The sequence below is a fragment of the Eumetopias jubatus genome, unplaced genomic scaffold (assembly GCF_037043125.1).
Source record: "Eumetopias jubatus isolate StellerSeaLion01/CBP00866 unplaced genomic scaffold, mEumJub1_p1.0 scaffold_9, whole genome shotgun sequence".
Taxonomy (NCBI): Eukaryota; Metazoa; Chordata; class Mammalia; order Carnivora; family Otariidae; genus Eumetopias; species Eumetopias jubatus.
Window position 1 is genome coordinate 119,477,194 of NW_028274815.1, and position 15,425 is coordinate 119,492,618.

Here is a 15,425-nt window from a genome sequence, read left to right on the forward strand (position 1 = left end):
TTGAGAGTAATGAGCTCCCCATCCCCAGGGGTGTGCAAACAGTGCTGGAGGAAAAGCTGTCTTCTATAGGGTAAGGTGCATGGGTGCTATGAAGTGAGGTGCTATGAACTCACTGTGTCAACTGGGCAAGTCACTGCCCCTTTCTGGGCCTCAACTTATTCAGGAGCAAAATGGGGGTAGACATGAGGAAGCGCAAGGGACAGAGGGGTTACAACGGCTCTCGAACCCATGAACAGAAGTCCTCTTATTCTGGGATGCCTTCAAGAGTATGTATCTACTCACTTTATCCTCAAAAAGCCCAGCGTGGCAGGCACTAATATTATTCCCCACTGAACAGATGGGGAAACTGAGGCAGTGAACAGTGAAATAACCTGCGTAGGGTCACAGTCAGTGCTGGAGCCAGGATTAGAGCCCACGCTGTCTGTGCGCTCCACGGCCCCGGCCTGGAGGGACGCACCGGCTTGAGGCACCGGCAGTCCGAGGAACGATGCCAGGTGGGGGTTCCAGGATCCCCAGGTGCGTGACCACAGGCAGGTGATGTCATGTCTCCCCGCCTCAGTGTCCTCATCGATGAGTGGGAGAAATCCCGGCATCTTCCCACATCACTGGCAAGTGATAAGTTGGAAAATCATGGTAGATGCAGAGGCTCTGGCCCAGGGCTTGGCGGGGTGAGTAGGGCTTCACCCGTTCAGCACCTGTGGAACGCCATGTCACGTGCCATGTCACGGGATGCCTGCCTGGCCCTTGGAGAATGGCCAGCCTTGTGTCCTTACACCAGAGCGGAGTGCCTGGCTGCGGCTGGGCCTGGCGCGGGGCCTTCCCTGCAGAGAGGCCAGCCTCCCCCTTCACCTGGTGGATGCCAGCTTCCAGGCGGCCCAGGCGGATGCGGAGCTCTAACCTCCCCAGGAGGTGGTTAGATGCAGTGACCAGGACATGCAGCTGCTCATCCACGAGGCCGTACAAGGCGACAGCTTCGGCCAGATGGCTCCTGGGAGATGGAAGAGGGGGAAAGAGGGCCCCAGATATTCCTCCCCCCCCAGTACTGCTGCCCAGCATAGCCACACCGCCCCCCGCCCCCGGAGTCCCCACCAATTCTGTCCGGCCTGGGGATTCCAGCTGCTGACTTGCTGTGTGACCTTGGGCAGGTCCCTATACCTCTCTGGACCTCAGACTGGCCCTCCAGGGGACTGGGAAGACCAGAGGACACAGCAGGAAACCAAATGACCCTCCCCTTCCCTGGAAGTGAGTTGGACAGATCTGGGTTCAAATCTCCACGCCCACCCTAAGCCAACTGAGTCAGACTCTGAGGGCAGCCTGGACATCAGTGCTTTCTAAAGCTTCTTAGTTCCAGGGGGCAGCAAGGGCTGAGCCCCAGCTCTCACAGACTCAAAACTCTTAACGCAGTGCCCAGCACAGTGTTTGTTAGCACTTATTATTTCTATTGTAATGATGGATGGTGAGTGGCTGTAACACACCCTTGTACCCCAAACCTCCATTTTATAGAAGGGAAAACTGAGGTCCAGAGAGAGGAACTGACTCTCATGCACGGCATTCTGAACTGAAACCTGGGGTACAGCTGCTTGCATATAATTTTTTAAAATTGTCAAAGCCAGGAAGACATAAGTGAAGGGGCGCAGATGGGATTCAGGCATGGTAACACTGCAGCGGAGGCAGGAACACCCCCCAAATCCCACCCCACCGTCCTCTGCCCTACGGGGTCTTAACTTCGGAAGGAAAAGGGAAAAAATGCGATGGAAGGAAAGCCTGCTTTCCTTGTTCTGGGCCTCCTCATCTGACTGCAGCTTCCCACAGATCACTGCCCTTCCAGGAAGGGGTGAGGGCCCAGGGCCGATGGTGCTCGGGATGGAAAATGCCAGCCTGCCTGGGGGGACAGAGGGAGGAAGGGGTGGGCAGGCGGCAGCTGCGGGGTCCTACTGGCAGAACCAACAGGCACATAGGCTCATGTGGGACCACAGCGCCCCCTGGTGGAGCTGCTGGGGGACAACAGTCTGGAGAGGCCCGAGGTGGACAGAGGAGCCGAGGGGCCAGCCAGGGAGGCCGGGTCAGGCTGGGAAAGACAGTGCCAGCCCCCCCAGGCCCTGTGAGGGGCATGGAGACGGCTCCACGCCCAGCACCAGGCCCTGCATCAGCGTGAATCTCTCTGTGCTGCAGCTCAGGGGGACGTGTTCAAGATTCTGGGCCAGGCTGCCTCGGTTCAAGTCTTGACCCCACCACAGCTCAGCTGTGTGATCCTGGGAAAGTCACTCAACCTCCCTGGGCCTCAGGCCCCTCTGTTGTAAAATGAGGATAATGCTAGACTCCACCTTGTGGGAATTAAACAAATTAATATTTGCAGAGCCCTTAGAACTAGGCTGTGGTCATACCAAGTGCTATTTAGGTGTTGGTTAAATAAACAAATTATTCTTGGAAGCTTGTGTAAACTTTGTTAATTGTGTTTGTTCTAATGGAGATAAAATATCTCCAATAACTGATTTAATTACTGATCTGCACCCCCCACCCCTAAATTTAAGCAAACCGATCCTTTCCAGGAATACGTATTTGTTGTTTTGTGGCTCTGAGGCCACTGACACAGCATAAGGTTCCCTCCCCCAGGCTGAGGAGCCCACCAGGGAAGGCGGAGTGGTGCAGGGCTTGCTGCTTGGACGTCTTGGCTTTTAGAGCATTTCCCTGAGCTTCAGTCACCCATCGGCCAAATGAGGACGATGTGGCCCTCACAAGGTTCTTTTGAGGAATAAATGAGGTGCGCCCTTGAAGAGACTCAGCCCAGTGTCTTAGAAAGTCAGAGAAAGTGCTTGAGGGTGACCAGACACGAGCAGGGGCTGTTCTCAGATACCTACCTTGGGCTGAAGATGGCCAGGGCTGAAGGAGGAGCAGCAGAGAAGGGACGGGGACCTTACCAAAGCCTCAGCCCAGGATAGGGGCCCTGCAAATGCCATCCTAGACCCACCTTGTGGGTCCCCAGCTCCAAGCCCCCAGGGCCAGGGAACAAAGGTGGGGAAGGAAAAGCCTGACCATTCCTACCTGACGTCGGGGTTGAAGTCCAGCCTACCAGCTTCCTGCTGCAGCCTGGCCAGAGTGGCTCCCCCTTCCCGCTGGAGGCCCAGCAGGCCTGGGTCCCTCAGCACGGCCTCCATCAGCTCCTTGGACTTGCTGAGACACCTGGAGGCCTCCTGTCAGTGCAGGGAGGTGGCCTGAGGCTCAATCCCCACTCTGGGTCTACAGCCTTCCAGGGCTCCCCACACCCAGATCATGCCTGATTCCCCCAGTTTGGCATTCAAGGTCCTGCAGAAAGTCTCTCCTTTCTATCTCTGAAACACCTCAAGCCACGCTTCCTCTTGTCGCCATGGCAACCTCACTGGTCCAAGCGCCATCATTCTCCAGGACCCTCAGCCCAGCCTGTTCACGGTTCTCCCTGCTGCTCTCTGGCTCCCCCTGCAGTCTGTTCTCCGCATGGCAGCTGGAAGTGTCAACGTGCCAAGGTGTTCATCCCGCTGCTCAAAACTCTCCCGGGGCTTCCCTGCCACTTTAGAGTCCAATCCCAGCCCAACTCCTTGATCCAGCCTCCGCGGGATTAGAAGATCCTCCAGTCGTTCTCTTCTTCTCCTACCCCACTCCCACCACTCTGTTCTACGTCGGCCTCCCTGCTCTTGAACATACCAGAGCAATCCCACCTCAGCACCTTGGCACGTATTTGCCCTCCACCCAGAGCAGTCCCCCTCCTATTCCCATCGTCGGCTCCTCCCCATCGTCATCCTCAGTCAACTTAAATACTCATCTCTTTAGGGAGCCCGTCCCTCTTTCCCTATTGTTCTCGATCTGACTTTTGTGGCATTTGGCGTAATTTGTAGCTACATATCCATTTCTTTGTTTACTTTTTAAAGGACTGCCTCTACCACTGCACCCACTAAACCCTCCGAGGGTGGGGACGAGTCGGTTTGCCCCAGGCTGGGGTCTCCAGGGCGTGACACATAGTGAGTGACGTACAGATACTAGTCCAATGAACGAAGACCCACCCTGGCTGTCCCCTTCACTGAGCCCTTGGTCCATGGAATTCCGGGGTGCAGTAGGCTTCCCCACCCCATGCACCTGGCTCACCTGCACCCCTCCAGGGGGGTCGCTCTTCTCAAATTGCCTGATGGAAGACTTTAGAAAGGAGGAGGCCCGGCGGAGGTCAGCAAGGAAAGGGTCCAACTTCTGCATGATGGAAGACCAGAGTGGGGGTGTCAGCCTGGGCCAGCGAGGAGAGGGCCTGCCCACGCCAGGAGGACCCAGGGTGGGCATCAGGCAGTGTTTCTCAAACTTGAGCTGCATCAGAATCACCTAGAGTGCTGGTTAAAATCCAGACTGCTGAGCCCCACTCCTGAGTTCCTGGTTTAATTCTTTTGGGGTGGGGCCTGAGAATGTGCGTCTCTAACAAGTTCCCAGGTGTTGCCGATGCAGTTCACACTTTGAGAACCACTGATGCTGGGAATGAGAGAAGGAGAGAAAAGTAGACCCAAGGTATCCCCTGGGGAAGGGGAAGGAGCAGATGTGGGAGGGCGGAGCTAGGGGACATCCTCTGCTGGGTCCCACTTCAGCCCAACTCCACCACTGACTAGCTGTGAGACCCTGGGCAAGTTGCCTAACCTCTCTGCGCCTCCGCTTCCTCCTCCATAAAATGGGATCACAGTAGTTCCTACCTTATAGGCTTGCAGGAGGATGAAATGGGTTCACGTGCACGAGGCACTTAGTGTATTAGCCACCATCATCATTAGTTTTATATTCTGGGTCTATAGGGTTAGATTTCGCTTCAAGGGATGGTTTTAAAGTGAAAATATAGTTCAAAGGCCACGAGATTCATCAGAGAGGAATTGGGGGCCTGTGGGATGAATAGGAAAGGAGATCGCTCTCTCTCTCTCTATATATATATACACCCTTTAGTAGCCTTTTAATTTTTTAACACACTGCCTCTTCACAAACAGGCACAGGTTCAATAGGAGAGCACCCAGTCACCAAACAAATAAGCAAACCACCCGCTGCGTTAGACTGTTAGTGGAGGCCCGTGGTTCTCACTGAGGGGTGATTCTGTCCCCCAGGGGACATTAAGCAATGTCTGGAGATGTTTTTGGTTGCCATAATTGGTGAGGTGCTCCTGTCAGAGTGGGTAGTGGCCAGGGATGGTGCCAATCATGCTACAATGCACAAGAGAGCCCCCCACCCCAAAAGAATTATCCAGTCCCAAAGGTGAACAGTGCCGAGGATGAGCAGCCCTGGTCTAGGGAAAGTCGAGGGCAGCATTTATGGGCACTGGTTTCTGTGCCATTTAAGCTGGAATCTTCTGTGTGCTGTTGTGCAAGTACCCCCCGCCCCCCGCCGTCCTGTGTCCTCATATGTTAAACTGGGCATGAAATGCCCCCTCTGGAGTCGTGCTGAGGAGAGGCTGAGATCACGCGGGGAAGGAGCCCAGCACGGGCGGTTTCCTGATCTCCTTCTTCTCTCGGGAGGGAACGCGTCTGCTGCCCCGCCAGCCCCCGAGCTCCTGAGTTGTGTGGGCCCACAGAACAAATGTCGGTCCATTTCTTTTCGGTTGACCCAGACACAGCTCTTGGCATGCGCCAGCCACTCTTCTAAGCTCTTTGCCCACATTAACTCAATTAATCCTCACAACCGCCCCCTCAGGAAGTACTATCATTACCACCCCCCCCATTTTGTATTCAAGGAAAAGGGCTCAGAGAGGATAGGTAACTTACCCAAGGTCACACAGCAGAGCGGGCTTTGGAACCCAGGCAGTCTGGGCCCAGAGCCTGAGCTCTTACGAACCGTACCCTGCACCCTCATTATAAATGCTTGTTGAATGTCTGCTTTTGAACCTGACAGGGTTGCTGGATCCCTGAGGCAGGAGCGTGAAGGGAGGAAGAGGAGTCAGGGTGTGGGGTAGAGGCTGTGACGGCGGGCACCTGAAAGAATTGCACCCACTCGCTGTGGCAGTAGGGGAGGAGGCCTTCCAGGGCGGGGGGCAGCTGGCTGGGGTCCACGTGGTGGCTGAGAGCCTTCAGTGAGGTCACCACCTCTACCTGCAGAGGAAAGAAGCCAGTCAGGAGGACCAGGGGACTCGGGGTGGGGACATATGTTTGAGAAGGGCCTTGCCAGATCCCTGCCCCACCACCACTCCCCCTGCCACACGGAAGGCTGGCCCTGGCTTTAAGAGTTGCTTTCTGGGCCGAGGATCTTCTCTGGAAAGTCTGACAAATCAACATTCAGAATGAGACCCTGGCTAAGGAATGGCAAATAACAGCACTCATCATGCCCCCCCCCCTTAGCCTGTGCCCAAGGCAGACATCACTATCAATCCCAGCATTGGCTCCCTCTAAGCCAGGCTCTTTCCTGGCACAACTCTCCAGGCAATCACACAAACTGAGTGAAGCCCACCCTTTCCCTGTAACTTCTTTGTAATCTTTGTACTGTCCTCTGAGGACCCCCCAAGGTGCTGTCTCCTTCTCGGGGCTGATGAAAAAGGTCACTCAATCCTGACAGTATCCTCTAAGATATGGAGGAGGGATGAAGCGGCTGCTTCTCCTGGGTGGTGAAGTTGGAAGTTTATGCCAGGCCCAGCTCCAGATACCTAAGCTAGGGATCGGGGTGGATTCGATTTTTTTGGACCCATCTGTTCTCCTTGGTACTCAAAGTGTGGTCCAAGGACCAGCAGCCTCAGCACCGCCTAGGAGCTTTTTAGAGGTGCCAAATCCCAGGCCCCATCCAGAAGTGCTTCATTAGAACCTGCACTTTGACAAGGTCCTCAAGGGATTCACTGGTACATAAAAGCACGAAATGCACATCTCTGGCTCACAATGTGCCCCTTTACCAACGAGGAGGAGGAGGAAGGAGTCCTTTAAAATCACTTCCTGAAGCAGGGCAGAAGGCAGGGTGCCCACACTCCTGATTGTAATACATGGCGCTAATTAAAGAAAACGGCAGGGTTCTTTCCTGCAAAGCCCCAAATCATCTCGGTATCTGAGCCCGAGATGCTGAGAGACCCAAGGGAGGGGAAGGCAGGAAGATCGAGGCCGCGCTATGCCTCTAGCTTGCCACGTGGTCTTGGGCCTCAGTTTCCCCATCTGAAAAGAGGGAGGGAGGGGTCGAGGAGATGAAGCTTTTTAAATAGGTTTCAGGCCATTGCAACTCTCAGTCATGTGCCAGGAGCATCACCAGAGATAGAGAACTGTGCTGTTTGAGAGCACCTGCCACAGAGGCAGGGGAGCTGCAGCACCCGGCCTTGAACTTGTTGACCCCCACTAGGTTATTTCAGGGTGGCCCCTAGCTGCTGGATTCTGCACCCCAGCTCAGCTCAGCCTCCCCCTCACCTGGATGTCAGGTAGTGTCTCCAGCGGGAGAGCGGCCTCCTTGTCCCCCAGGTAGAGCACAGCACGGATGGAGGCTGGGGCCAGAGCCTGTCAGAGAGAACCACTTCAGAGGTGCTCTGCCTGGACCTTTACCGAGCCCCCTGCTAAGATTCAGGCAAACTGGGGGGGGGGGGCGCGGCTGGGGACACATAGGTGGTATGTTTGGAGGGTGAATCATTGACAGTCAATAAAGCAGCGGGTCCAAACTTCCTCGATGACCCGTCCCCACTGGGCCTCAGTTTCCCCATTATAAAGTGAGGAGGAGAAGGAAGAGGAGGAGATCAGACCATAAGGTAAGCATACGCCAGCCTTCCACTTCCTGTGCTGCCTAACCCAGCTACTTAGGCACCTCTTCCTCCGGCATTCTGGGCTCGTGAGGCTCAGGGGATCCAAGTCTAAGCCGATCAGTGTGCGCATTCCCCTGGCCACAGAATTGGTTGGGGGATGGACACCTGAGCGAAGGAGACAAAAGGAGAGTCCCTGGGATCTCTGGGCAGAGAATCTCTCACTCTTACCTACTGGACTTAAATTAAAGACCATGGGAAGTGAGAGCTGTTGGGAGCCAGACCACCACCAAGGCAGGAAGTCTGGCTGAAAATAGTGCCCTCCTAGGAGAACCCGGCCAGAAATGGAGAGACAGGAACTAGGTCTTGGTGATATTTGAGCCGTTGAATCAAGCCGTACTTGAAGTTGGATTTAATTTCCAAATTGTCAAGTCAAATGAACCAATGAACTCCCTCTCTCTTCAGGTCTCTTTGGGCTGGGATTTCTGTACCTGTAATTAAGAGTGTGCCTGCCTGGGGTTCCTGGTCCCAGCTCTGAGCCCCCCGGGGCTCCATGAGCAGCACAAGTACCCTGGAGCTCCCAAGACTCGCTAGGCTGAGGCTGTCCACCTCCCACTCACCTGGGTGGCCTGCAGGGCACTGACCAGACCAGGGTGTGGGGGCTGTTTCCTGGCATCAATCACAACCGCCAGTCCCTTGGTTTTATCTTCAGGCCTGTGGGTGGTAAACAGAGTTGGCAGTCTTGCTGGATGGACCGGGCTTTCTAGGGGGAAGGACCGAGGGGAAGGGGAGGTAAACTGGCTGCCAGAAGCCTTGATTTATTGGTGAACTCTTCATCCTACAAGACCAATTGCCAATGCCCACCCCACTCCAGGAAGCCCTCCATGATCTCTCTCCAGGCAGAGTCCATTGCTTCCTCTTTGGTGTTCCCACAGTACCTCACACAGCCCTCTCTCACACCCTAAAAGCCACTGTCCCAGCTGCCGTGGGTGAGTCGTCCAGCATTCAAACCATCCCTTCCCTGTGGGCAGAAATCTCTCGTGTTTTCAGGAATCCCATGCCCTCCGTCTAACAAGCCCCCAGGGGCTGGTCTCTGATTGGCTGAGGCCAACAGCCGCGAGCCAATTCCTCTGGCCAGTGATTGCTTTAAGAGGGGTCACATGACATATTTCTGTCCAATGAGAAGTGAGGGGGCGTGTGCTGGGGGACTTCTGGGTAAGACAGGCTCTGTTTTACGAGATTCTTCCTAAGAGCTGGAAAGCAGAGACCAAGAAAGATGGATTTCCTTATCAGTTAAGACATCTTGAACTGGAATTTGTTACTCACAGCCGGAACACCCTCACCGGTTCGTGCTGTACTTTTCAGTGATCACCTTAGGACTTCCCAGACTGGCCCAGTTGTCAGGACTTGCTAAAATAATCGGTTCCTCACCCCCAGCCCTGCCCCATCCCCTGAGCAGGTACAGGGTCAGGCAGGGAGTCTGTGTGGTTCCAAGTGCCCTTGGCCATCCTGATGATCAGGCAGGTTAGGCAAATAACCCCCCCAACCCCAGGCCTTCAAGCCTTAAGCCCAGCCAGTTCATAGGGAAAACGGAGGCGGCCAGTGTGGAGGCGGAGTTGTGGTATAGTATCTGGGTACCTGGGCAAGTTGTTTCATCTTGCAGCTGTAAATGGGGATAATAACAGTGCTGGCCCCATGGGACTGGCTGTGGTGAGGACTGACAAATTCATTAGTGTAAGGCACTCAGTGACTGTGCAGGGCAAGAGGAATGTAAATGTCTGCTTTTGTCATGACTCTAGAAAGGGAAACTGAGGCACAGAACAGCGACATGGCAGACAGTGAGAAGAGGCTCTTGGAGGTGATGCCATGTCTCAGACCTCATGACCCACACCTCACCAGCCTCTGGCTGTTCATCCTGGGAGAGCGGTTTGCTTCCACACCGGCCTGGCCACCAGCCTGGAGGCCCCTGGAGGGCAGGCCCCCATGTGAGGAGCGTCTGAGTCTCTAACATGGCCTAGTGTGAAGCTGGGGCCAGGACTCCACGGTTTACAGTGGTTATCAGAGTCCACTTGGTCGTCCCTTTTTTTCAAGTGAGACTCAGAGGGGGAGGTTACTGCCCCGACATCACACAGCAAGTTGGTGGGATTCCAGGACTCAGTCTACCACACTGGCCACTTCTCAGAAAAGGGGGTCCCATCTCCCCCTCAGGCCGGAAAAGCCACACCACCTTGGAGATGAGGAAGAAGAATCTCAATGGCCCCAAGTGGCAGTGATGGCTCCCATGGGGTAGAGCACAAGGGGAAGGTTCCAAAGGGTTCCATCAGTCCCTCCACTCCCTACCCCTAGCCACACAACCTCTAGGATGGGTTGGGGTCTATAGCCACAGTCCTGAGCAGATACCATCTCTGAGACCCTCCTGGCTGGGGGCCAGAACTCTGAGGAAAGGTACCTTTCCCCAGCCAGTCCAACATGACGTCACACAGGTGGGGGAGTGGAGGTGTTAGAAATCAGCCTGGATCACCCATTACTCACAGGCTAATTCTTCCTTTCACTCTCTTACTCATCCATTCATTTGTTCACTCATTTCCCCTTCATTTATTCAACAAATATTTATAATTCAAATGCCAGCTCAATTATCACCTCCTCCGGGATGCCTTCCCTGATTTCCCAATTGAAATCAGTCCCCCACCCTTCCCACTCCACAACAGTGGTTCTCACAATGTGTCCCTAGCCCAGCAGCATCGTTGTCACCAGAACACTTGTGAGAAATGTAAATTCTTAGGCCCAAAATCTACCAAATGAGAAACTTGCGGTGGGGCCCAGTGATCTGCTTTAACAGCTCTCCAGGTGATTCTGATGTACGCTCGAGTTGTGAACCACTGGTCTACGTCATCCCCCTGTTTTCTTCACCATCCTCATGCTCCTGAGAGTTGCTTGTGCATGCTTCGCTCCTTACACACCATCCATCACCCCCCCCAATCTGGGAACCCCCTGATGGCAGGGACTAAGTCTGTCCTGCTTTCCCCCCAGCATTTGGCTTCGGACTGGCTCCGGGAACAGACGACTGGGTGGAAGGACACGGTGTCTCTCCATTCAGCGCCTGGACCTGGGCTCTGGGCCAAGAAGTCGAAGGGGGACAGAGTGGCCAACTGGCCCAGCCCCTTACCTGGGGACAGTGCACAGGCAGGACAGCAGCTTGGTGACCTCTGATGCTGTGCACCACGGTGCCTCCCAGGCCCCCTCGGTGGTTGACACCAGGAGCAGGGGCCTCCCTGCCCTGTCCCGACCCCCTGGAGGAGAGAGGACACATGTGAGCAGTGAGAACTTCGGTGGAGCCCTCTCTCCGGGAACCTCCTCTGTGGCCTCCAGGTCCCTCCACCTCGGATGCCCTTTTTCTCCTCCCCTGTGAACCCTGAATTGAGTCAGCCCTGAAGACCCAGCTCAAAAGCCACTTCCTCAGAAGGCCGTCCCTGAATTCGTCCTCCCTGGAGAGGCATCCTCACCTCCCTCCAGACTCCCCTCTGCACCGGACACTCTGGGAGGCACAGCTCAGGGACTAGACTTTGGAGGCACGGAGATGGGTTCAAGTGTCGGCTCGGCACCCGCTCACTATGTGTCCTTGGGCTAGTCAGTGTGCCTCTGAGCCTGCTTCCTCATCTGTTAAATGGGGAGAATAAAATGCGGAGCTTCTTAGGTCATTTCGAGGACTAAATGAGAAGCTCCTGAGAAACACACCGAGCCACGGGCTCGGTGACAGCCATTGTTACACGGATCATCACCTCTGTCCTTGGCTCTGTCCTCGGCTCTGCCCCTGGCCCAGGGCCACCAGCTCGCACTTTATTCTTGCCGACTTTTACCCGTGGGTTCTCCACACACTGTTTCCTGTTCCAGGAATCAGGGCGGTGTGGCCCACTGTCCCCACAGGGGTTGAGAGTCTGAGGCCCAGGGAGTCAGCACAGCCCGACTGCACTGTGTCGAGGGGAAAGGACGCAGCGGGGGAAAGAGGCTCAGGCCTCTGGGAACTGGACCTGTCTCACACCCTGGGCTCGGAGCCCTGCCCTCCAGAGTCACCTCACGCAGCACCATCCTGCAGTGGGCACGCCCCTCTACAGTGTGTAAGTGCGTAAGACCCTTCACGGCTCAGGAAGTCTTGGAGACTAACTTAACTACCTTCACAGGGGCTGTCTTACACAGGGGTGCAGACCTCTGGACCATTCTTTCTTTCACACAGGTTTGCAAATTTGACATAATTTAAAAATTTAAAAAGATGTCTATCTGTGTGTATATATCTAACTCTATATCCTCTTGATACCATGGGTTTGATTTTTTTTTTCCTTGAAAATTTCAAAAGGAAAAGCATTTTGTTGGGGACAGTATGGGAAAACTTGAATATGAACTGGGTGTTGAAAAGTAGTAGAAATTATATTTAGTTTTGTTAGATGGGCTAACGGTATTGCAGTTATTAGGGAAAATATCCTTAGAGCTGAGAGAGGCATGCTGAAGTATTTAGGGGCAAAATATGAAGATCTTTCATTTACGCCAAAATGTTAAAACTTATTAAATCTGAATAATGGGTATGTGGGTGTTCATTATACTACAGTCTCTGCTTTTTTGTATGTTAGAAATTTTTTATAAGAGAAAGTCAAAAAACGTGAAATGATTAAATGTGAGAAAATGACATAACCTGCAAAGTCGGAGATGTCTGTCCATGTCTCCCTGAAATCCTCTCACAGCCACTGGGGCCATCCGGTCAGGCAAGGCTGCATCATGTCCCCGGGCCCATTTTATTGATAAGGAAACTGAGGCCCCGCGAGGGGAAGCGGCTTTCCAGTCTCGCATAGCGCCAGGTCCCTAACCTGCCCGCCACGGAGGGGGCAGTGCTTGATCTGGCCCTTGACCATACGGAAAGATGAGCTCCCGTCCCTGTAGACCCATGACTGGAGCTCAGCAGAGGCTCTGGGGGCGCTACTCCCCTATTCTAAATACTCCATGGCTCCCCATGGCCTCCAGGAAAAAGTGCAAGCTTCTCGACTTGGCACTCAGGTCTCCCCAGAGGCTGCACACTCTTCCGGGCTCATTTCATTCACTTTGTGCCATGAGTTGTATTATGCCTTCCCCACACCTCCCACCCCCCTTTCATTTGTTGAAGTCCTAATTCCCGAGAACTCAGAATGTAACTGTATTTAGAGATAGGGTCTTCAAAGAGGTGATTCAATTAAAATGAGGTCACTGGGGTGGACTCTAATCCAATACGACGTGTGTCCCTGTGAGAAGAGGAAACGTGGACACAGACACACAGAGAGAAGACCACGTGAAGATCAGATGACCATCTACAACTAATATACTATGTCACCCTTTGTCACCTATGGCCCAGCCAGGATGGGTCATCTGTCGTTGCCTAAACTAGCCTGACCCTTCCTCACCTCCCCACGTTTGTTCATGCTGCTTCTTCTGCCAGGGATTCCCTCCCCTCCTGTCTTTGTCTGGCAAAACCCTCCTCATCTTTCCAAGCCCAGTTTGGATGCCACATCCGCCAAGAAGACCTCCTCCCTGCCCTCCTTAGAAGCCCTTCTCCCACCCCAGCCCCCTACAGCAAATGTAGGCCTTTATTCGATCCTGCAAGACTGAGGGTACACAGGCTCAAACTCATTGTATCCCAACACTCAGCGCAGAATTGGAACAGGTAATCAATGTCTTGACTGATGAACTCATGGATTATTATAGTCGTGCCTCTCAAACTTCCATGCTCCTGAGGATCCTGCTAGAATGCAGATTCTGATGCTAATCAAGCCTGAGAGTCCGCATCTCTCCCTAGCCCCAAGGTGATACCAATAGAGTTGGTCCCCAGACCACACTCCGAGTAGCAGAGGGTCCCGGTACTCAGAACATTCCACAGTGGAACATGGCTATCGGTTCGTGTGTCTGGTTCCGCACCCAGCACCGCCTGGAACAGGGCTTGCACACAACCAGAGTTAGCTGGCTGAGTCCACTGGAGCGATGGCCAGCTGTCCACCTGATTTGCCTTCTGCTGGGAGGCCCTTCTGCCCCAGATGCCTCCCTCATCTGACAGCTGGAGCCAGGAATACATTAGTGCCTCGGAGCCCTGGCTCAGAGCTGCACTGTGTGCACTGGGTTCTGAGTCTCCGGTGGAAATAGGGACAGCCAGTCAGGAGGTCGTGAGTACCAAAAGCCACCAAAAACCTGTCGCACCTTCCTGCAGCATTATTTACTCCCAGTATGGGGGGGGGGGGGAAGGTAAGCGATGTAACTGGCAAGGCATTGAGAGCATTTTTTCTTATATTGAAACAAATATGACTGTATTCTTAAGTAGAATACAAAATGGATAGAAATTTTAAAGACAAAAAGCATTTCAAAGATATGTGCAGAGCAATCGAGAGCTCGGGGTGAGGTCTCAACCCCTGGGGCCCTGTTCATTTTCTTCTGCGTTCGGGATTTCTCCATGCAAAGTCTGAGAAGCCCTCTCTGAGGGCTTGGTGCCTGCAGCAAGCAGAGTTATGGCTCCAAAGATGCCCACGTCCCCTAATTGAGAGCCTATGCTGATGCCGGCTTACCTGGCAAAGGGACTTTGCCCATGTGATTAAAGCAGGACCTCTAGTTGGAAGATTAGCCTGGATTATGCAGGTGGCCTAATCTAATCTAATCTTGTGATCCTTAAAAGCCGAACACCTTTCCTAGCTTCAGGCAGTCAGAAAAAGTTGTGAAAACCGATGGGCAAGATGCCAGCATGTCTTAGGCCAGTGGGAATGGTCCAAGAGAGAGGAGAATCTTGCTGGAGGGATGTCTGAATAGGTGAGCAGGAGCGGAGCTGGGAAGAAGTGAGGACATGATGAAGGGTGGGGAGGGATGAAGAGAAGGTGGTTGGACCAATAGGTTCAGTGTCTAGGGGACCGAAAGATTATTAAAGTTGGGCTGGTGGGTGAGCAGGGAAGAGGGGCAGGGTAATGTGATCCTGGGGGTGGCCGTGGTGGGAGAAGCCATGGGAGATGAGGACAAGATCACGGAAGACAAGGTGGTCAAGGGAAGAAATGGAAGGAGCCCCTACATGGAGAATATTCATTCATTCAAAAAAATGCTTTTTGAGCACCTACTATGCACCAGACACACTGCTCCAGGCACCCGGGACCCACCAGCATATGTTGCAAGTCCACAAATCACAACAAGAGTATTGTGAGCCAAGTCCTACCTGCTTCCTTTCCTCTTACACAAGGCTCTGAGAGGGCAAGTGACTCCCCTGAGGTCACACAGGAAGCCAAGAACACTGAAATTAGAATGATCTCCTGCCTCCCAGAACAGGGCCCTTTGATGGACAAAATCTGAGCGCTTGGAACATGACAGCCCTGAAAGGATTGTGAGGCCCTTTGTGTACAATTAATATGGGCAAAAACAGCATGAGTTTCAACAAAGATGACCCGGAGGAGGTCGGACAATGCCCCCTAGGAGTTACAAAAAGACAGAGCACTGTCCAGGGTCCTGCAGAGATGCCAAAGTCTGTGAAGTAAAACAGAATTTCAAGACAGTAGGTCGCAGAAAGCCCTGTGGTCTCTCTTGCCTCTAGACATTTGCACATCCTGTTCCCTCTGTCGGGAACACTGTTCCCCAACCCCTTCACCTGGATAACACCTAGTCATGCTCTAGGACTGAGCTTTCTATTGCTTCCTCCTTCCTCCCTGACCTCTCCTCCAGCCCAAGCCTGGGCCAGGGTTCTGTCCTCCACAGTTGC

The 15,425-nt window shown here is 53.7% G+C and overlaps 1 protein-coding gene across 1 annotated transcript in view; it reads right to left on the bottom strand.

Moving 5' to 3' along the window:
• The window catches only part of KIAA1755 (KIAA1755 ortholog), a 28,844-nt gene that overhangs the window by 6,263 nt on the left and 7,156 nt on the right, over positions 1 to 15,425 (bottom strand). The window contains exons 5-11 of the mRNA XM_028118822.1: positions 10,851 to 10,974; positions 8,305 to 8,398; positions 7,362 to 7,448; positions 5,958 to 6,074; positions 4,117 to 4,215; positions 3,043 to 3,191; positions 850 to 988 (exon numbers count right to left, since the gene is read on the bottom strand). Of these exons, the coding sequence (XP_027974623.1) occupies positions 850 to 988; positions 3,043 to 3,191; positions 4,117 to 4,215; positions 5,958 to 6,074; positions 7,362 to 7,448; positions 8,305 to 8,398; positions 10,851 to 10,974 (809 nt within the window). The remainder of the gene's footprint in view (positions 1 to 849; positions 989 to 3,042; positions 3,192 to 4,116; positions 4,216 to 5,957; positions 6,075 to 7,361; positions 7,449 to 8,304; positions 8,399 to 10,850; positions 10,975 to 15,425) is intronic.